This window comes from Entelurus aequoreus, linkage group LG03 (genome assembly GCF_033978785.1).
Source record: "Entelurus aequoreus isolate RoL-2023_Sb linkage group LG03, RoL_Eaeq_v1.1, whole genome shotgun sequence".
NCBI classification, from domain to species: Eukaryota; Metazoa; Chordata; class Actinopteri; order Syngnathiformes; family Syngnathidae; genus Entelurus; species Entelurus aequoreus.
Genome location: NC_084733.1, coordinates 51,765,975 through 51,787,587, shown reverse-complemented (window position 1 = coordinate 51,787,587; position 21,613 = coordinate 51,765,975). Strand labels below are relative to the sequence as shown.

The window sequence follows — 21,613 nt, the reverse complement described above, 5'->3', positions numbered from 1 at the left end:
CAACTAATGTGCGTTAATAACTCAGTGCCATATGGAAGCGGGCACTTTAGAATGTAGTTAATTCCTCTTTTTTGGACAAGCTGCCAATAAAAGGCCACATTAGTGGGAGGGGAAGTTTAATCCTCCAGACACTGGAATAATTCCTATATGACTATACCGTGCTTTTATAGTTTTATCCTTCCAATCAGAGCTTATATTAATAAGTCAATGGAGCATTTCTGCAGACGGGTGGCGCTTGAATGTGTGCTGTATTGGAAATGTGCTTAGAGAGTAGACTTCATGACGTGCCTGATTACACCCCCCTCTCTCGCCCAAATTCCTCTGCCAGCCAGCACTGCAGCCCAGCGGATAACCACGCATGGATTAGCTGTGACATCACACTGAAGAGATGGCGGAGAGCAAGGAAGGGCAAGCACTCGGGTGTGTGTCAGATGGGTGCCAGTGTGTGTGTGTGTTGGAGGCTGATTAGACGGTGAGGGTGGCAGCGAGAGGGAAGCGAGGATTAGGGAGCCATTGGAGAGTTGGCTGTAGGTGCTGACACCACTCCACCTCACCAAGGGCTCAATTTACTGAGGGATCAGACTCATTTATGGTGGGTGGGGATTATTATCAGTTCACTGGGGCCGTTTCTTTATTAAAGGAACCCTTCAACCTGTGAAATGTGCTCGCTTGTGAGCGTAGCCGTAATCTAGTTCTTTTTAAATGCATAAATAATAACAGCATAGCACTGCTTTGTTTGTCTTCATGGAACAGTGGTCACACCTAATAGAATTTGACATAAATGAATTATCCTCATCATTGGGCTTCCAAGAGTTTAAAACGGCTCTAGGTTAAGAAGGCATACAGTGTTAAAACCATTTGGTCGTCTGAATGCGTGAATCACCTAATGCTGTACAGTTCACCTTGCAATTAAACTACAGTGAACAGTGCAGCTTGTGCAAAATAATAGAAGTAGTGGAACTGGTGCAGCTGTGCAAAAGTATGTGTCCCTCCTTGATGGCTTAGGAGCCACGCTGGACATTGCGCCATCAGTTTGGGCTTTTAGCTCGGTGGCTAGCACTCTCGTCTCTTAATCTGTGGCTCCTGGTTCATTCCCAGGAAAGTTGAAGGGGACATTGTTATTATTTAAATGCATTGTAACCAGTTGGTCATATTTCCTCTTATTATTGACTCTGAATAAGGTCCAGTATGAACAGCTACAAAAAAATGTAAACCAAATATCCATCCATCCGGGGGGTTGCGGCGGCTGGAGCCTAATATGTTTGCAAAAATAAAAGTTTTGTGTGATCATTAATGTATATTTACAAGTCTTGTGGTTGTGGGAGTATGCAATCAATGTTAACAATGTTATCATGAAACCAGGAAATGTTCTAGTAAAACTATACATACATACATACATATATATATATATATATATATATATATATATATATATATATATATATATATATATATATATATATATATATATATATATGTATATATATATATATATATATATATATATATATATATATATATATATATATATATATGAATAAAGGGACAAGCGGTGTACTGTGTGTGTGTATATATATATATATATATATATATATATATATATATATATATATATATATATATATATATATATATATATATATATATATATATATATATATATATATATATATATATTAGAGGTGTAACGGTACACAAAAAATTCAGTTCGGCACGTACCTCGGTTTAGAGGTCACGGTTCGGTTCATTTTCGGTACAGTAAGAAAAAAACAAAATATAAATTTTCTGGTTATTTATTTACCAAATTTGTAAACAAAGGCCTTTTAACATTGGGAACACTATAACAATTATGCCCAAAAATAGAAATAGCTCTGTAGGCTGATCAGTGCAACAGCAGGCAGTCATGAATGCTAACCATTGTCAGGGTTAATGTGGTCAACATATATAAAATTAAAACAAAATAAAACTTAATAAGATAAGGCTCAGAATTGGTTTCTTAACAAAAATGACTCAGATTTTAAAAATGTTCTTCTACATATAAAAAGTGCAACATTAAACAGTTTTAGTCAACTCAGCCTCAGATTAATTTTTCTTCCCCCCCCCAGCCTTTAACCCTGGTGACTTTCACTCAATCTTCATATTTTTTGCCAGAAAAATCAGTTTATCCACATTTTCTGCAGAAATGTCTCCAGCTGTGGAAAATACCGGAGGTAGCAGGTATGGCGAGGTAGTGCCTGGCTAACTTGGCAGTAAGAGTCAGTATGGTCTCATTGTTCTTCCACCATAGAAGTGGGTCAGAATCTAGTTTAATGCCTGAGACTGCCTTGTATGAGGCAATGTCTTCTTTCACCAGCTGCAAAGTAGGCTTGTCTCCCACCGGAGTCGTGAAGAGCTCACCAAACAGTTCAGTCAATGCAGACTTCTTGACAGGTGGAGATGATTCAGATTCCCCTGAGAGTTCTGGTCCTGAGGATGAACTGGCTGCTGATGTCCCTGTGGCCTCCTCACTCTGCAAATAAAATGAAAAAAATGTATGAATGTTTAATGAGTACTATTATTAATGCAAGTTTATTTATTTAAATTAAAAAAGTCCTTTTCTACAAATAAAAAAAATAATACCTTTTCTTCCATTGTCACTAGCTCTGTGATGAGGCAGGTGTAGATTTTGTCACGATAGGCATCATCCACATGAGGTAGGGTCTTGAACCTGGGGTCAAGGACTGTGCATTTGTGGAGGAAGTCTTCACAGTCAGAGTATCGGCCCTCGAGGTTGTCTCTGATGGCAGCCTTGATTTGACGAACAGTTGGACTGTCTTCTTCACTGGGTTCCATAGTGTTCAGTACTGTGGTTTTGAGGGGCAGGATCATGGATGCTGAAGGTGCGGTTTCAGTACCAATCAGTGTGATGATTTTCTTACGCGGTTTAAGGACCTCAACTATCTCCTCTGCCATCCTCACATCCCGGTCAGACAGTGTGGTTATATCTTTGTTTTTCTTGAGGGCCTTTTCTGTCAGTGCTGAATACACTGGTGCTTGCTGTTCTAGGTACCTTGCCAGCATGTCGTGACTGGAATTCCATCGGGTGACGACATCCTGAATAAGTGTGTGCTGTGGTACACCAAGCATCTCCTGTTTGGGTTTGAGTATGTGTGCGGCTGTTGAGCTACAGTGAAAGAAAGACACGATCCTTCTCACTCTCCCTAGCAGTCTGCACACTTGGTTGAGACCTGTTGCTTTCTGTGCAGCTAAATTTATTGTGTGAGCGAAACATCCAATTTGGGGGCCCAGACCAGCTTCTTTCACTGCATTTACAATATTTCTGGCATTGTCTGTTGTGACAGTAATTGTTGTTCCTGGCCTCTCTAGCTTCCACTCCAACACAGTCTCCTTAAGTCCCTCTGCTAGAGTTGTGCTGATGTGTTGTTCATAAATGACCTGAGTTTGCAGAACATGGCTTGCAAAAGTCCAGTCAGGGGCCCTGTGATGGGCAGTCACAGTTATGTAGCTCTCTGTAGCTCTGGATGTCCATCCATCTGTTGTGAGTGCAAAGCCTGATGCAGATGACAGATCCTAGATAACAGCAGATTTAGTTTTCTCATAAAAGGCCCGGAATGATTTTCTGTGGGCGAGAAGGTACTTGATATCGTGGCTTAATTACCTTTATCATGTGTTTAAAGCCAGTGTTTTCCACCACTGAATATGGTCTTAAATCTGCTGCTATAAAAACACCAACGGTATTTGTTATAGCTTTAGCCCTTTCTGACTCGCCGAGGAGAGGCTGCTTGAATGCGGTGGGTAGCTGGGTTTGCACCATGTTCGTCTTTCTCTTAGCTGAAGCGATGTTCACTTGGGGTGGTGCCGCTTTAAATGTGTTAGCATGTTTGATGAGTTACCAGAAGCTTACCCTACCGCTGCTGAACAATGTTGGCAAACTGCTTTCGATTTGTCCACCTCTCGTCCTCCATTGCTATATCGCACCGCAAAGCCAAAGTGTTCCCAAACGGGAGATCTTAAAGAGGCAGGAGGGTTTTCCAGCTCTAGCTTTTGCATGTTGTTGTTGCTAGCATGCCGTGTGCTGTGCCTCAGTGTGCATCGTTTGCACAATGTGCAGTACGCTACTTAATATGTCCGTGTGGAAACTCGTTCGGTACACCTCCGGACCGAACCGAAGCCCACGGGCGGTATAGCTCGGTTGGTAGAGCGGCCGTGCCAGCAACTTGAGGGTTGCAGGTTCGATCCCCGCTTCCGCCATCCTAGTCACTGCCGTTGTGTCCTTGGGCAAGACACTTTACCCACCTGCTCCCAGTGCCACCCACACTGGTTTGAATGTAACTTAGATATTGGGTTTCACTATGTAAAGCGCTTTGAGTCACTTGAGAAAAAGCGCTATATAAATGTAATTCACTTCACTTCACTTCACGTACCGAAACAGTTCAATACAAATACACGTAGTTACACCCCTAATATATATTAGGGCTGCAACAACTAATCGATTAAATCGATTAAAATCGATTATAAAAATAGTTGGCGATTAATCTAGTCATCGAGTCGTTGGCTCTATGCTATGTGCATGCGCAGAGGCTATGTTTTTTTTTTTTTTAAACGTTTATTTATAAACTGGAACATTTACAAACAGCTGTGAAACAATAATCAAAATAATAGGTGTGTAACGGTACGTGTATTTGTATCGAACCGTTTCGGTACAGGGGTTTCGTTTCGGTGCGGAAGTGTACCGAACGAGTTTCCACTCGGACATATTAAGTAGCGTACTGCACATTGTGTAAACAATACTCAAAATGCCGGACATTTGAGGCATTTATGAAACTCCGCAAAAGAAGATATGTCCGGTTAGCTGCTAGCATGCTAGCAAAAGAGGACTAGCGGGGATCGGTTTCACCGGACGTGAAAACGATCGCTGCTAGCATGCTAGGTCCTGACCATACGTCCTCTTTTCATCGGACATGTCCTCTTTTACGGGGCTGTCAGGGCGGAGTTTCTTAAATGCCTCAAATGTCCGGCATTTTGAGTTAGGGTTGCGTGTATTAACAATGTACGTTCAGGGTTAAGAAGGTTAAAAACACAACAAATTGTGCGTGCAGCAGCAGCATTCGTGAGGGAGGGGCAGAGACAGAGAGAGCGAGAGAGTTATGATAAACACGCATGCGTCGTCAGGCTCTGCTTTTTATCGATACATTTATCAGATTTAATTTTTTATTACCTATAGCAGGGGTGTCAAAAGTGTGCATTTTTGTAAAATTTTCCTTGTTTTATTTGGCAAGTTGAAAGAACATGGCGCCAGTATTATCCGATTATTAATCGATTAATCGAAGTCATTGTTACTCCCTCCGAGGTCTTAATCAAGGCTCAAGTTGTTCATTTTTCTCAAACAGACATTTATTTTCAGCCACGCCTTCTTCTCGTAACAACGATGCCAACACAATGCCAAAATAATGCTGAAATAATGCCGACAGAACTAATAAATAAGAAAAACAGAACTTACAATTAGTCTGACATCCAATAACATAAAACATTGATTTCACATACATATCAGAAAGAAACATACCTCATTGGCCTCACAAACTCTGAGGGAATAAAGTTTCTTTTCAAGCCGAGAATCCATTAACGTCTTTCATCAAATGCTTGCTGTCTCATGCTGCTTCTCTTATTCCGTCACATATTAATTGTCCCCCCAACTATGTGACCAAACCGGAACAAAAAATATGTTCCTCTCCAATTTACATGGGTTTTGTAACAAAAATAAAGTTAACATATACTTGCATGAAATTACCAAAGGAAATACATTTTTAATCACATTTTATGTAAATATGAACTTATATTTATACATTGTATTTATTTATTCTAACCAACTATGAAATGATATAACTTATATACAATGTGCTTCTGTCAGCAGCTACACTCCCACCAAATCTAATGTGTTTTCTCTTTTCAGACTAGTGTGGGTCTATTCTGCTTCTAACAGTGTAACTGTCTTGTGGATAGGTCTGTCCAAGTGTGTCTGCTTGTTGAGTCGTGTGCCATGGTCATCTAATGTAGAGTCACTGATTAGAAGCTGCACCTTGCGCACACATCCATCTTCGCTTGGATACATTGCAGTGACCTTAGCGAGTTTCCAATCGTTCCTGGGTGCTGTGTCATCGTGTATGAGCACTACATCATTGACTTTGGCATTCCTTCTTGTCTTCTGCCATTTCTGTCTTTGCTGTAGGTTCAACATGTATTCCTTTCTCCATCTGCGCCAGAATTCATTGGCGAGATCTTGCACTCTACGCCATCTCTTGCGTAGGTACAGGTCTTCCCTCACAAATCTGGTGAGCCTTACAATAGCTTTGACTAATCTCGACCAGCTGAAGAACTTCTCAAAACGTTCTTCCAGAGAAACCACCTTGAGTTTGCGGTGTACAACAGCTTTGCATACTTCTGAGTCTCCTGCGTCAAGCTCTCCCACCTTGCACTCTCCACTGGGTAGCTCTTCTTGCCATAGAAGACTTGGCCCACTGAACCAGTTTGAGGTGATGAGATCTTTGGCCTTGACTCCACGCGACGCATGGTCTGCAGGATTGTCCTCTGATGCAACATACTTCCACTGTGTGGGGTTGGTACTCTCTCTGATATGTTGGATGCGTTTCGCTACAAACACATGAAAGTGTCTCGCTTCATTGTTGACATATCCCAAGACAACTTGTGAATCTGTCCCGAAGAATTCTTCGACATTCAGCTCCAACTCTGCATTGAGCATGTCACTTGTACGCACTGCAACCGCTGCTGCAGACAGCTCCAACCTTGGTACTGTAGTGGCTTTGGTTGGTGCTACTCTGGACTTCGCGATTACAATAGAGCAATGGATTTCTCCTGGGCCCATTCCGAAATTTGCACAAGACTCCCACCAGCGTGTTGGTCAACTCTGGTCCGGTCAAAACGTAATCATTCAACAAGACTCCTTCATACTTCACCGAACAATCGAAGACCACTCTTATTTTTCCGGGCTTTTGGGGGTGGTACACCCCATGATGTGGAATGTACCAGGCAGGACCCCTGTCCAATTCTTCAGGAGGCACCTTTTCTGCTTCTCCGCGCTCTATTGTTTCATTCATGAACTTTGTGTAGTCGTTGTGATACTGTTTGTCTCTTTCAAATCTTTTCTTCAGACACTTGAGTCAATCAATCAATCAATCAATGTTTATTTATATAGCCCTAAATCACAAGTGTCTCAAAGGGCTGTGAGTCGATGTTCTGCACATTTCTTGTTGTTCGGTAAGTTTGGTCCGTCTTGTTTGAACGGCAAAGGTAGTTCACAATGACCATCTTCTTGCATTTTCACTCCCCTTTCCATTATTGAAATGAACCGCAAGTCTTCTTGGGAGAAATTAGAGTCTTCCACTTTCTTTTCGTTGAAATCAGACTCAATCACATTCAACGGTGTGATTACTTCTTTGACTTGGGTGCGACAAATGTGGTGTACTTCCTTCAACAACTGATCAGATGGTGAATTGGGTGTCACTTCTTTGACAACAACCCTGTGGCTGCATCCAATTGCATCTCCATAGTCAACACATGGATCAAGTCCTCCAACTATGGTCCAGCCAAGATCTGTTTTCTGAGCAAAGGGCTCATTGTCTCTTCCTGACACGACTTCTCTGGGTACCAGAGCTTGTGAACAGTTGTAACCTATTAGCAGACCAACATCACATTTAATTAGAGGGGCGATCTCATCAGCGAGGTGCTCTAAGTGAGGCCATGCTCTTGCTGCGTTCGGAGTGGGAATGTGACTTAGATTGGCAGGGATAAACTCTCTTGTATACGTCATGGGAAGAGGGATTCTCTTTGACAAGTAGAAGCCTCTGACTTGTAGACCTGTCAGCTTTTGACTAGGAATGACTGTGTCTTTGGATGACAGTGTGGAGAGCTTTAACTGCACATCTTTCTTGTCTGTGTCCAGAACATCTGCCTTTTCTTGCAGAACAAATGTGTCACTCTGACTGTCTAAAAGACCGTAAATCAGTATTTCTTGTTCTGGATTACTTGTTGTGGACAACCACACTGGAACAATTGTGGATGTGAGGTTACCATTGTCGCTTCGGATAACACGGTTTGAGATAGCCTCAGTTGGTGTTTCTTGACTTGGTTCCTTAGTTCGTTTGGTTTCCTTTGACTCACTTGTAACCTTTTGTTTCCCTTTGGATGTCCTTATTCTTTCTTGACTCTTTGTCTCGTTCTTCATGTAAACATGTTGGGTGTTTCCCCTTGCATGTGTTGCAGATACTTCTATTTTCACATTTCTTTGAGATGTGTCCAGAGTTAAGACAACCAACACACAATCCCTTGTCTTTTACAAATTGCACTTTTGCAGCGTTCTCCTTCTCCATGAACTTTCGACATGTCAGAATGTTGTGATTTGACCTTTCACAGAATTCACACTTCAGTGTATCAGTTTTGTCTTCCGTACTGCTTGTCAATGTCCTTGCTCCAACATTCTGAGTCATTGGAGTTTTCGCTTTCTCTTTCTCTGAATCATTTGCCTTGAGAGCACTTAGAAATGTCACTGGGTTGCACGCGATCCTGGCTTCCTTTTCTACAAAGTTGACAAAATGGCTGAATGTAGGAAATGAACCACACTGATCTTCAATTTCAACTACTTTACGATTCCATCTTGCCGTAAGCCAATCAGGAAGCTTGCTGAGCATTCTCTGGTTCTCATAGCAGTCATTTAGAATTTGAAGACTCTTTATCTGTAGCATTGCCACTTCGCAACCTTTGAGAAAGTCTGAGAACTCTCTTAGTTCCACATTATCCTTGGTTCCAATTCTTGGCCAGGCTGAGAGCTTGTCTCTGAAAGCTTTGGCGATTACAAATGGACTACCATATCTTTCTTCCAGAGTGTTCCAAGCTGTACGGTATGCCATTTCTGTTCCGAGCAGAAAGTAGCTTTCGACTGCCTTTCTCGCAGGACCGCCAACATACTTTCGGAGGTAGTAGATCTTTTCAGCCACTGGGATGTTCTTTCTTTCAATCAGCAATTGAAAAGACATTATCCAGTCCTTGTACTTAATGGGATCTCCATTGAAAACTGCGGGCTCTGGAACCGGTAGACGGCTAATGTTGATGGACTCTGTCAATGCTTTAGCCAGTGCTGTTATGCCATCTTCTGGTATTTCATTGCTATTAAGTTGCCCTCTTGTGGTGTCTTTTGGTATGAATGGTTGTGCATGTGGATTGCAACCTGAATATTCATTTTTCACTTCACACTGTCTTACTGGCTTGGATGGTAGCTTCCTTGGTGTGCTCCTTCCATGCAGAAGATCTGACAATTCCTCATCCGAGTTGCCTTCTTGTTCATACACTTCCACGTGCCATTTCTTCTAAGACCAACAGAGTGGCTTCAGCTGCAGCTACTTCTGCTGCTGCGTCTTGCCTTTTTGCAGACAGCTGACTTGAACGTCGACTACTAGAGTTTTTGGATCTTTGCGAGGATGCTAAAATAAACGCTGAGCGAGTTTCACTCCAGTGAAATGACTTCTTGTCTTGATCTCGCTCATCTTCTTCTGCTGCAAGATTCTCTTGTGCTTGTTGGAAAACTTTCTGAGAAACTGCATCACATGTGTCAACTCTGCGGCGAGTGTTTCCATCAGGAGTTTCATGACTACGTAGTTCTTCATACGCTTGCATGACTTCACCAGAAGTTTCTTGTATCCGAGCAATGTGACCGTGCAAGCTTGCTATATCAGATGCGTCAAGTGCTCTTTTTGCTTGTTTGGCAGTAGATTTCCATTTTTCATAACTGGCGTTGAAGCGAGCTTGAAGCTTGCTCACCATTTCCTCATGAAACGCTTGGCCTTTCTCAGTGAGTTTTCTGGGTCTTGTACTTTTTTTTAAGCCCTCTTCTTTCACTGCTTGACTTGTGCTCGGCTCATGGGGATTTGGGGTCGTAACTTCTTCAGGATCTTCTTGCACCACCACAGCGTGTCGAGTGTCAGCGTGTTCTTGGTCAGACATGTTGCTAGCCTATTGATTTTGTGTTTTAGCTTAGTTTGGTTTGAATATTAGCCAACTTAAAAGTTTGGATGAAAATGTATTAACTGTAGTTGAATGCAAATTTAAATGTAGGCTAACTGTCAACTTAGATATGTTTAGGTTTGCTTTTTCTTTCAAAAATAAAGTTTGTGTATTATGACACTATTATTAATTAAAGTTGATCTTATTCCACTTGTTATAAAACCCACATACATTTCAATGTCAAAAATGTATTATAAACGTGCCTTTTAAATACCTTGATATGCTTTTTTAAATTGTCAAAAGAAAACAAGCAATTAATTTAAGATAAGCTTTGCAATGATAATCACCTTGTATCATACAAGCCCTTTCTTAACTTAAATAATTACTTCACACCACAGCAGGATATCCCTTTTTAGCATTTAGAAAGTCCCTTTCAAGTTAGCAGGTTAAACCAACATTCACATTTAACTTGTTTTAAACGTGATACTTGGTGTTGAGTTAACCACGCTGCACCTTGGACACTGATTGCTTCTGGAATGTCCGTGCATGCGGCTTCTTTCCTTTGAAGATTGAGAGCGATGACGTCACTCATCAAAGAGCTGCTCGTTAACGGCTCCGCTGCTGCGACAGGCTCCCTCTCCTTCTCTTCAGCGCGACGTAGGCTGAGTTCTGACTGATACTCCCTCCGAGGTCTTAATCAAGGCTCAAGTTGTTCATTTTTCTCAAACAGACATTTATTGTCAGCCACGCCTTCTTCTCGTAACAACGATGCCAACACAATGCCAAAATAATGCCGAAATAATGCCGACAGAACTAATAAATAAGAAAAACAGAACTTACAATTAGTCTGACATCCAATAACATAAAACACATTGATTTCACATACATATCAGAAAGAAACATACCTCATTGGCCTCACAAACTCTGAGGGAATAAAGTTTCTTTTCAAGCCGAGACTCCATTAACGTCTTTCATCAAATGCTTGCTGTCTCATGCTGCTTCTCTTATTCCGTCACATATTAATTGTCCCCCCAACAATGTGACCAAACCGGAACAAAAAATATGTTCCTCTCCAATTTACATGGGTTTTGTAACAAAAATAAAGTTAACATATACTTGCATGAAATTACCAAAGGAAATACATTTTTAATCACATTTTATGTAAATATGAACTTATATTTATACATTGTATTTATTTATTCTAACCAACTATGAAATTATATAACATATATACAATGTGCTTCTGTCAGCAGCTACAGTCATAATCGACAGATTAATCGATATATATATATATATATATATATATATATATATATATATATATATATATATATATATATATATATATATATATATATATATATATATATATATATATATATACATACATACATATATATATGTAACGGGTATAAGAAATACTTTGATTATTTGAGTGAAATTCCTGCTAAAATATGTATATTGTTTTGTTATGCAATGAGAGGTCCAATTGCGCCATCTGCTGGTACCTGAAAAGTCTGTAGATATGACCGCAAACCGGAAGCTATTAGTAGACTTCCTGTTCTCTGCTAATGACATCGAAAGCAGCAGAGGTGCTAACCACATATTGTGTGTATGTGCGTTCTGATCACTCATTGCAGCTACCAGTAAAGAACCACATCATCCAATCCAGCCTGTGTGTGGGTTCTTGGCGGGACGGGTACACAGCAGTTACATTGGTGCTGTGACCTGAGACTTCTATCACGTTCGTCGAACTGGTGACCGTCCTGCCTACCACATCGCTCCATGAAGCCATCGGTTCACAGTATTTGTGTGTTCACGGTTTACAAGGGTAGCATATATTGCAGTGAAGCTCATTATAGTGTGTCACAGCGGCACAGATAATTGTATGTGGCATAGCAGTAGCGTGTCACACAGACTGCTGATTTGTTTTATCATTTTGATTCTATTTGCCATTTTCTTATTGATGATTTCAGAAAGTGGGGTGGACTGTACTGTATTGTGGCAGACATTTTTGAAACATGTCTTTTCAGAGTAATCCACTTTTCCCAAAGTTTGGCACACCCATTCAAGTTGGCAGAGGCAGGTGTATGCCTACTCCCATCCCCTTTTCTGTTGATAGTCCTGCCCCAGGTGTTAGTTTGTCCTCATTAGAGGCAGTTTCCAATGCTAGCGTACATAATGCAGCTAACCAGCGCACTAGCTCTTATTTGCCTCAAGTCACGTCTACACCAAATCCTATTGGTAGCGTCTCTGAGTGTGTAGCTGACCAGATGAGGACTGTCATTCAGGAGATAGGTCAACAGTTAGCTGATAGTATCATGTCGCGTATGCAGCCAAATAACACAATAACTTCTGCTTCAACTTTCACACAGGATGTAACAAACACACTGAGTCAGCCTAGCCATGTGTCTGATGTATCTCAGGTTCAGGTTGTCACACATAGGAAGGTTAAGGAACCGCCATCATTTGTAGGAGATGGGTCGGATTCAATTAAGGTGCATGAATGGGAAGATCTGATGAGAACATTCATTAAGAGGAGTAATGTGAGAGTTGAAGAGCAGGCTGAGGAGATCCTTATGCATTTGAGGGGAAAGGCTAAGGATGTAGTAAAGTTTGGCATTAGGAACAGTAATATTGACATGCATGCTCAGCCCGACCTGATTTATGGTCTACTTAGGAAACACTTTAGCTGTAATAGGTACTCTTCTGTCCCCTTAGCTGACTTTTACTCGACTTTGCCTAAAGACCAGGAAGACCCCTATGACTACTGGCTGAGACTGAACAGAGCAGCTGACTTCGCCATTGACTGTCTGAGAGAGCAGGGCAAGACGCTGGACAACCCTGAAACAGAGGTGACTCGCATGTTTATTCGGAACTGTCCCTGCAAAGACCTGGCCCTCACTTTCAGATCCAAAACAATCGACAAATGGTCAGCGTGTGAAGTACTGGAGGTGCTGACGAGTACCATGCTGAGATGAGCTGCAAAGCAACTCCCCCAATACACACTGTGAAGAGGATGGACATTGCAGTACACGCAGCTGAGGTGAGCCGTAGTCCAGCCCTTGACCACAGTGGTCACGAGGCACCTCAAACCCAGAGCCCTCAGTATGTCCCCCTAGCGGAGGTGATGGCTATGTTGGAAAAGGTTCTGCTACGTGGGACCTCTAACCAGTCACAAGTGAGGAAGCGAGCTCCACCCAGGTGTCTTGAGAACAGAGTTGACGGGTTCACTGACATGCCATGCATTATTTGCAAAGATGAAGGTCACAGTGCTTTCTCTCATTGCCGGGAGAAGAGGCTTTGCTTCAAGTGCTATGCCCCAGGCCATTCACGTCGTGACTGTCCGGCGAGGAGGACCACTCCACAGCCTCAGGAAAACTGACCGATCTGCACACAGGGGAGGACCGCGCAGATCAGCTAATTGAACCTCCAACCAGTTATGAGAAGCCCGACATGCTTGATATTGAATCCCTCTATGAGTCGCACCGCAGTTATAGTGGCAGTACAGTAGTCTCACCCAATAAACTGATATTTCAGGGATCCCAGAGAATAGCAGAGACTGATAGCCTGTTCTACACGCCTGTATTTGTGAAGAATGGCCCCACTTTCAAAGCACTGTTAGACAGCGGGTCAATGGCCAGTACAATAAGTGAGTCTGCTGTTGAGTCCCTGCTGCAGCAATGCCCTAACATGACAAAGGACACAGCTGATGACTATGTCATTGTAGGCTGCGGTGGACACCGCGTTTCCCCCAAAGACATGTATAACCTTGATGTTACCGTTTACGGATGCAGGATGATCGTTCCAGTAATGGTTGTACCTGGCCAGACAGAAGCAATGATCCTTGGCAGCAATGCTATCAAGCATATCCTAACTCAACTGAAGAGCACTGACAGCTACTGGAGGCTTGTTTCCTCGCCCGACAATGGTCAGACTGATGACCACTGCCAATTCTTGTCACTACTGTCCAACACAGAGAGATGGAGAGGTGAATGCATTCCAGATAAGGTGGGAACAGTGAAAGTCAAAAGTTGTGTAACACTGAAACCACAGAGTGAGCACCTTGTCTGGGGCAAGTTACCTGAGTCAGCTCTGATGTCAGTAGGCAGTACTGTGGTCGTTGAGCCGACCCAGTCTAAAGCTAGACCCAAACAAATCCTTGTTGGAAGGGTTATTATTCCACTTTGGGGAGATCGATGGGTGCCCGTTAAAGTAATTAACCCTACAGACAGAACTGTGGTGTTGAGAAGGAACACCAAGATCGCAGATGTGTCCCCCTGTATCGCAGTGGAGGACCTACCCAAAGCAGAGGAGGTCAAGTGCAACATGCAGTGTGTGCAGAGCGAAGATGTGCATCCGAGGTCAGAAGAGGACATGGTGCGTGCACTGGAGACTCTGGGCCTGCAAGACATTGATCTGAAGTCATGCGAAGTGTCACTGCAGTGGAAAGACAAGCTTGTTCACATTATTGAAGAATATGAGTCAATCTTCTCCAGACACAAGATGGACTGTGGAGAGGCCAAAGAGTTTGTGCATCGCATCCACCTTGTTGATGACAAGCCGTTCCGTCTACCATACAGGCGCATACCACCAAGCCAATATGAGAAACTGAGAACGACTCTGAATGAGATGGAGGAAAAAGGCATTATTCAAAAGTCGAGCAGTGAATATGCATCTGCACTCGTTCTCGTATGGAAGCGGAATGGAGACCTCAGAGTATGCACTGACTTCAGATGGCTCAACGCAAGAACTGTGAAGGATGTCTACCCACTGCCGCACCAAGCAGATGCTCTAGTCGCACTTGGTGGAAATGCTCTGTTCTCCACGATGGACCTGACATCAGGCTTCTATAATGTCCCCTTGCACCCTGATAACAAGAAGTATACAGCATTCTCATCACCCTTTGGACTTCATGAATATAACCATCTCCCTCAGGGCCTATGCAACAGTCCAGCTACCTTCATGAGGATGATGATGTCAATATTCGGTGACGAGAATTTCACAAGCCTGTTGTGTTACCTCGACGATCTGATGGTATTTGCACCTACAGAAGAAGTTGCACTCAAACGCCTGCAGATGGTGTTTGCCCGCCTCAAGGAGCACAACCTTAAGCTCGCACCCAAGAAGTGCTTCTTCCTCAGGAGGACTGTGAAATTTCTCGGGCACGTCATCAGTGAAGATGGAGTCCGAACAGACCCTGAGAAAGTCAGAGCCATAAATGACCTAAAGGTCGCATACATCATGGAATCTGATGGTAGAACACCTTGTCCTAGTAAAATCAGATCGTTTTTGGGCATGGTGATGTACTACCAAAGTTTCATTGAGGCATGTTCTGCGAAGGCTAAACCGCTGTTCAGGCTCACAGCTGAACCTAGCGCTCACTGCAAGCGCAAGAAAGGTCGCAAACCTGTGAAGAAAGGAGGTCCTGTGAAGCTGACTTCTGCTGATTGGTCCGACGCATGCCAGACCGCGTTTGAGACACTGAAACACGACCTCATGACAAGTGTCACTCTAGCCCACCCAGATTTCAATGCCCCGTTCATTCTGGCTGTCGACGCATCCTTTGATGGGATTGGAGCTGTCCTGTCACAACTTCCGCCTGGTGGAAAGGTAGCTAGACCTGTCGCCTTTGCGAGTAGAACGCTCTCTCGCTCCCAGCTAAACTACCCTGCGCACCGACTTGAATTTCTTGCCTTGAAATGGGCAGTATGTGACAAATTCAGCCACTGGTTGAAAGGCAGACATTTCACCACATGGACTGACAATAACCCCTTGACATATATTCTGACCAAACCCAGACTTGACGCGTGTGAACAGCGGTGGGTGGCAAAGCTCGCTGCTTATGACTTCGACTTGTAGTACATTCCTGGCCCAAAGAACATTGTAGCCGACGCATTGAGCCGTGAGCCATTTGTCCAGTCGTGTGTGGGTCATCGCCTTGTCACCGAACCTTATGCCTCACTGTTGGAACAAGTCAACGGTGTGAATGACAGAACCGTGCAAGAGGTGTTCAGAGTGTCCAACAACTGTCAGGCTGTTGTGGACGAAGGTGGTGAAACATCAGACGGGCCAGTGCAAGAGGCAATTTCACCGAACACAAGAGGCTCAGTTGCGTCAGAGGAAGTCGCTGCCATCTTCAGTGCTCAGTCCACTGGAGGTGTACGTCGCATGATTGGGGCGGACGCTGCCTTCAGTCTTCTACAGAAGGCAGACCAGTCCACTGCACTCCCTCAGAGTCAGCTTGTTGGTCAACAGGAGCAAGACAAGACAGTAGGCAGGGCCATGTACTTTGTACAGAGACACAAGAGACCTACCAGGCGTGAGCGAGCTGTTGAGTCGCATAGCGTGATCAAACTTCTAAAGCATTGGAGTAGACTGACCATACAGAATGGCACGCTGTACAAGATACGAAAAGATCCCAAGATTAACAAGAAGATCCTCCAGTACATAGTACCAGACTCTTTAAAGCAGAAAGTCCTCCAAGGTCTCCATGACTCAGCAGGTCACCAAGGCCAGCATCGTACCTTGTCTCTGGTGAGGCAACGACTCTTCTGGAGTGGCATGGAACGGGATGTTGTGAACTATGTTCAGTCTTGTCAGCGCTGCATAGTAGGGAAGACACCCGAGCCACACAGCTGTGCTCCTCTCAAGAACATTGTCACCTCTGAGCCTATGGAGTTGGTCTGCATAGACTTTTGGACTGCTGAGCAAGGGAACAAGTCTGTGGATGTTCTAGTTGTGACCGATCACTTCTCCAAGATGGCACACGCCTTCCCATGCAAGAATCAGACTGCAAGGCAAGTTGCTCGTCGTCTCTGGAATGACTTCTTTCTAATTTATGGCTTTCCGCAGCGCATCCATTCGGACCAGGGAGCCAATTTTGAGAGAAAGTTGATTAAGGAGCTTCTAGAGATGGCTTGGGTACAGAAGTCCCATACGACTCCGTATCACCCCATGGGAAATGGTGTCACAGAGCGTTTTAACAGGACCCTGGGAGATATGATCAGGTCTCTTCCCCTTCAGTCCAAAGCAAAGTGGCCACAAATGCTGCAGCAACTTACCTTCTGCTACAACTGCGCAGAGCATGAGACAACAGGGTTTGCACCCTTCTACTTAATGTTTGGAAGAATCCCTCATCTCCCTGTCGACGTCATGTTTCAACATGCTCTCACCAATGACGCTGTTGTCAGTCACTCAGACTTTGTGTCCCAACTGAAAAAGGATCTGCATGAAGCTGCTCAGATTGTGCAGAGGAACAGTCTCAGGGAACAGACTCGCCATGCCAAGCTGTACAACCGCAAAGTCAAGGGCTCACCCCTCGTTGTTGGAGACAGAGTGCTGGTTGCCAACAGAGGTGTGCCAGGAAAACGCAAGGTTGCAGACAAGTGGGAGTCGACCCCTTATGAAGTCATCTCAATCAGACCTGAACTCAATGTCTACAGAGTCAAGGATTGCCTGACAGGCAGAGAGAGACAGGCAGAGAGAGAGTCGTTCACTGGAATCTACTACTCTCTGTTAGCTTCCTGCCATGTGACAGAGACCTGGACAATGTCTCTGGGCACTCTGATTGTGACGCTGCTGCGCATGGAAGTGATGTATGTCCTGACGTGCCTGATATGGTGGAAGAGAGTGATGTACGTACAGTCAACTGGCTGATGCGGACAGGTGAAGAGGAAGTCCATTCTGAAGAGGAGGATGACTCGTTTGACCGGAGGTCTGATGCTGCTCAATCCGACTCTCTCTCAGTCACCGCGTCCAGTCAGGACAGTCAGCTAGTCCCTGAAGATGTTGACTATGCTGCTGTTAATGGTGCGGAAGGCTCACCACAGTGCTCTGAAGATATAGTCACTGACACAGACGTTGCCCCTCCTGTAACTATCCATCCAGATGTGACCCCTTTGGACACTGACTCTACTGACATGTCCCCTCCTGACAATATCCCCACAGACGTTGCTCCTCCTGACAAAGACCTTCAACAAGACATTGACCCCCCGGACACTGATGCTCCTGAGACAGCCATTCTTGACACTGACTTTCTGAACAGTGACGTTCCAGGCCCTTTAGCTCAAGCAATTTGCACACAGCCTGGCCGTTATGGTCTCAGGGATCGTAGTTTCATGAACCCTCCACAACGCCTGATTTGTCAGGTGAATAAGCAAGTAGTAGATGAAGATTCTGTGTCCACAGTATCAGTTAGTACCTTGTTTAAGTTCTTTAGAGATGCAATTTCAGTTTGAGTTATGAAAGTATATGACCAAAGAAGAGTCTAAGTAGTACTTGAAGCTATAGGAACAACATTTTGCATTTCAGAGGTGTAACAGGCATCTCTGAGTCTGTGTTTAGTTAGGAGATTGATCACCTTCTTTCTTTCCACACTCCTTTTTGAGAGAGTTTTAGAACTGACATGCACAACAGTTTTGTTCCTAGTAATGCACTTATTTTTTTTGTTTTTGTCTCAAGTGTTGCACTCCTAAATTTAGCAGAATTTCAGGGGGGTGTATGTAACGGGTATAAGAAATACTTTGATTATTTGAGTGAAATTCCTGCTAAAATATGTATATTGTTTTGTTATGCAATGAGAGGTCCAATTGCGCCATCTGCTGGTACCTGAAAAGTCTGTAGATATGACCGCAAACCGGAAGCTATTAGTAGACTTCCTGTTCTCTGCTAATGGTAAGACACGTTTTGATATTGCTCTGCAAAATATTATAAATTACACTAAAGCTAACGTGAGAGTTATTGTAAGATACACAGTTATTTAATGGCAGTTGGAATGCTATGTTGTGGAATTTTCGTTTTGAATTGGTTGTTGCTCACGTTAGATGTCCTACTATTTTGCACTGAAGTCGATATTATTTTCCCCCTGTAGACATCGAAAACAGCAGAGGTGCTAACCACATATTGTGTGTATGTGCGTTCTGATCACTCATTGCAGGTAATAATTGTTGCACTATGTGTGTTTTACGTGTCAAGACGTTCATATTTAAATTTGTATTGTTCGCCATTTTAACATGGGAACAACGTGGTCTCTCATATTCGCTAGTCACCACCAGAGGGTGCTAAAAGTCCATTTAATTATTTGTGTCATGTCTTGTATTGTATTTTGTATTTTTCTATTTTCTATTTCATAAATATATAAAATAGGATGATGTTGGTTAAAAACCAAGTTAAAAATATGTTGTATTGAATTAATTGTAATACCATTAAAGATAAACGCAAGTTAAAACCACTATACGATCACACACGAAAAAGTATACTGTTACAAACCATTGTATTAAGTTACATCTGTAATTGCATTTCATGTAATTGTAAAAATATGAAAATTTTATGTACTTTGGTAGACTTCCTGTTCTCTGCTAATGACATCGAAAACAGCAGAGGTGCTTACCACATATTGTGTGTATGTGCGTTCTGATCAATCAATCAATCAATGTTTATTTATATAGCCCTAAATCACTAGTGTCTCAAAGGGCTGTACAAGCCACAACGACATCCTCGGTGTCGAGTGGGTCTGATATAATATTGTGAAAGTCCAACACATCAGCGAAAGTCCAGTCCATGGTGGGGCCAGCGGGAACCATCCCGAGTGGAGACGGGTCAGCAGCGTAGAGATGTCCCCATCTGATGGACAGGCTAGCGGTCCACCCCGGAGCAGAGTAGAAAAGAAAAGAAAAGAAACGGCAGATCAACTGGTCTAAAAAGAGATCATTGCAGCTACCAGCAAAGAACCACATCATCCAATCCAGCCTGTGTGTGGGTTCTTGGCGGGACGGGTACACAGCAGTTACATATATATGTATGTATGTATGTATATGTATATGTATATATATATATATATATATATATATATATATATATATATATATATATATATATATATATATATATATATATATATATATATATATACGCCCTGCGATGAGATGGCGACTTGTCCAGGGTGTACCCCGCCTTCCGCCCGATTGTAGCTGAGATAGGCTCCAGCGCCCCCCGATACCCCGAAGGGAATAAGCGGTAGAAATGGATGGATGGATGGATATATATATATATATATATATATATATATATATATATATATATATATATATATATATATATATACACACACACACACACACACACATAGTATATATACATATATATGTGTATATATTTATATATGTATGTATATACATGTATATTTCTTTTCGTCATATTTAATTTAATTTTAAATGTAATTTTTAAATCTAAAATGTGCTTTACTGTTTTTCTCTAAAATGATTTAATGATAAAAAGCACCTTTTGTAATGAACAACAAAAACCTATTCACTTTATTTTGCAGACTTCCAGCATTTAATTCATGCTGAGTATAATGTATTTGACTACATTCTAACGCTCTTATTTGTATATAATTGACTTTTTAAATAAAGAAAATAAAAAAACGCGAGATAGTCTCGCGAGATTTGCCAACTGGCGCGGACGCTTCCACGGAAAAGATAGGATTTAATTTATGAACGCGTTAAACCTTTTTATATTGTGTATGGATTTTGCCCGAAAATTGTCCCACTTCAGAAACAACGCGACACTAATTTCAAGTAACTCGGTCAAGTCACTGATCTTTAATGTATTCCGGCATGGAAATCACCAAACATAGCTTCTACGGAGCAAGCGGTATGATGGCGCTGGTTGTCTCGCGTTAGCCTCCGTTTTCTCCATACTCACAATGGCTTCGGAGCAGAAGACGAGCTGGATATTGACTGGTGCTACCGTCGCCTGCGTCCTTGCTCTCTATGTTCCCTGTGTGCAGAGGACAGTCCCCGGTGGAGATTCAGGTTGGTGCTGGTGCTCATAGTACAGTACATGCTAGTGCTAGCCAGGGAGCTAACTTCCTGGTTTTAAGTCACGTGGGTTTGTTGTGTTGTGGAGCAGCCAATCATGTTGAGTCTTGTTCACCGTGCTTGTTCTCAGCTGCAATGATTAGCTGTCAGGGAAACAACATGTTATTACAGAGATGTATTTTAAACAACATGTTATTACAGAGAGGTATTTTAAACAACATGTTATTACAGAGAGGTATTTTAAACAACATGTTATTACAGAGAGATATTTTAAACAACATGTTATTACAGAGAGATATTTTAAACAACATGTTATTACAGAGATGTATTTTAAACAACATGTTATTACAGAGAAGTATTTTAAACAACATGTTATTACAGAGAGGTATTTTAAACAACATGTTATTACAGAGAGATATTTTAAACAACATGTTATTACAGAGAGATATTTTAAACAACATGTTATTACAGAGAGGTATTTTAAACAACATGTTATTACAGAGAGGTATTTTAAACAATATATTTTTACTGAGAGGTATTTTAAACAACATGTTATTACAGAGAGGTATTTTAAACAATATGTTTTTATTGAGAGGTATTTTAAACAACATGTTATTACAGAGAGATATTTTAGCCAACCGTTCAGCATCTTTATCTTGACCGAGCATCTTCAAAAACGTGCGTGTGCAATAAATACAGTCATTGTTAGACACTTCAATTACTGTTGTACTGTTTGTAAACTGGTGTTGTGACAAGAATCCAAGTATTTAACTGTGTCTATT

At 42.4% G+C, this 21,613-nt stretch overlaps 2 protein-coding genes across 3 annotated transcripts in view; one reads left to right on the top strand and one right to left on the bottom strand.

The window, feature by feature from the left end:
- Positions 1-1,865: 1,865 nt before the first annotated feature.
- LOC133646590 (E3 SUMO-protein ligase ZBED1) lies at positions 1,866-20,970 on the bottom strand. Of its 2 annotated transcripts, none has more exons than XR_009825319.1 (2): positions 20,716-20,970; positions 1,866-2,509 (listed from the first exon to the last, which is right to left on the bottom strand). XR_009825319.1 is itself a non-coding variant. In XM_062042112.1 (2 exons), exons 1-2 carry the CDS (start codon positions 3,124-3,126, stop codon positions 2,162-2,164), a joined length of 855 nt encoding a protein of 284 aa, XP_061898096.1. In that variant the 5' UTR covers positions 3,127-3,391; the 3' UTR covers positions 1,866-2,161. The 2 variants fall into 2 exon arrangements, 1 of the variants encoding a protein (XP_061898096.1); XM_062042112.1 differs by lacking the exon at positions 20,716-20,970 and adding an exon at positions 2,620-3,391.
- The window catches only part of tmem260 (transmembrane protein 260), a 73,321-nt gene continuing 72,160 nt past the window's right edge, over positions 20,453-21,613 (top strand). Inside the window, exon 1 of the mRNA XM_062042110.1 lies at positions 20,453-20,825. Coding sequence (XP_061898094.1) covers positions 20,717-20,825 — 109 coding nt within the window. The 5' untranslated portion in view covers positions 20,453-20,716. The remainder of the gene's footprint in view (positions 20,826-21,613) is intronic.

Coding starts and splice junctions, on each gene's coding strand:
- LOC133646590 (XM_062042112.1), bottom strand. CDS start 3,126: ATGCTTGGTGTACCACAGCACACACTTATTCAGGATGTCGTCACCCGA. Junction 2,510..2,619: donor TAGTGACAATGGAAGAAAAG/GTATTATTTTTT, acceptor TTTTATTTGCAG/AGTGAGGAGGCCACAGGGAC.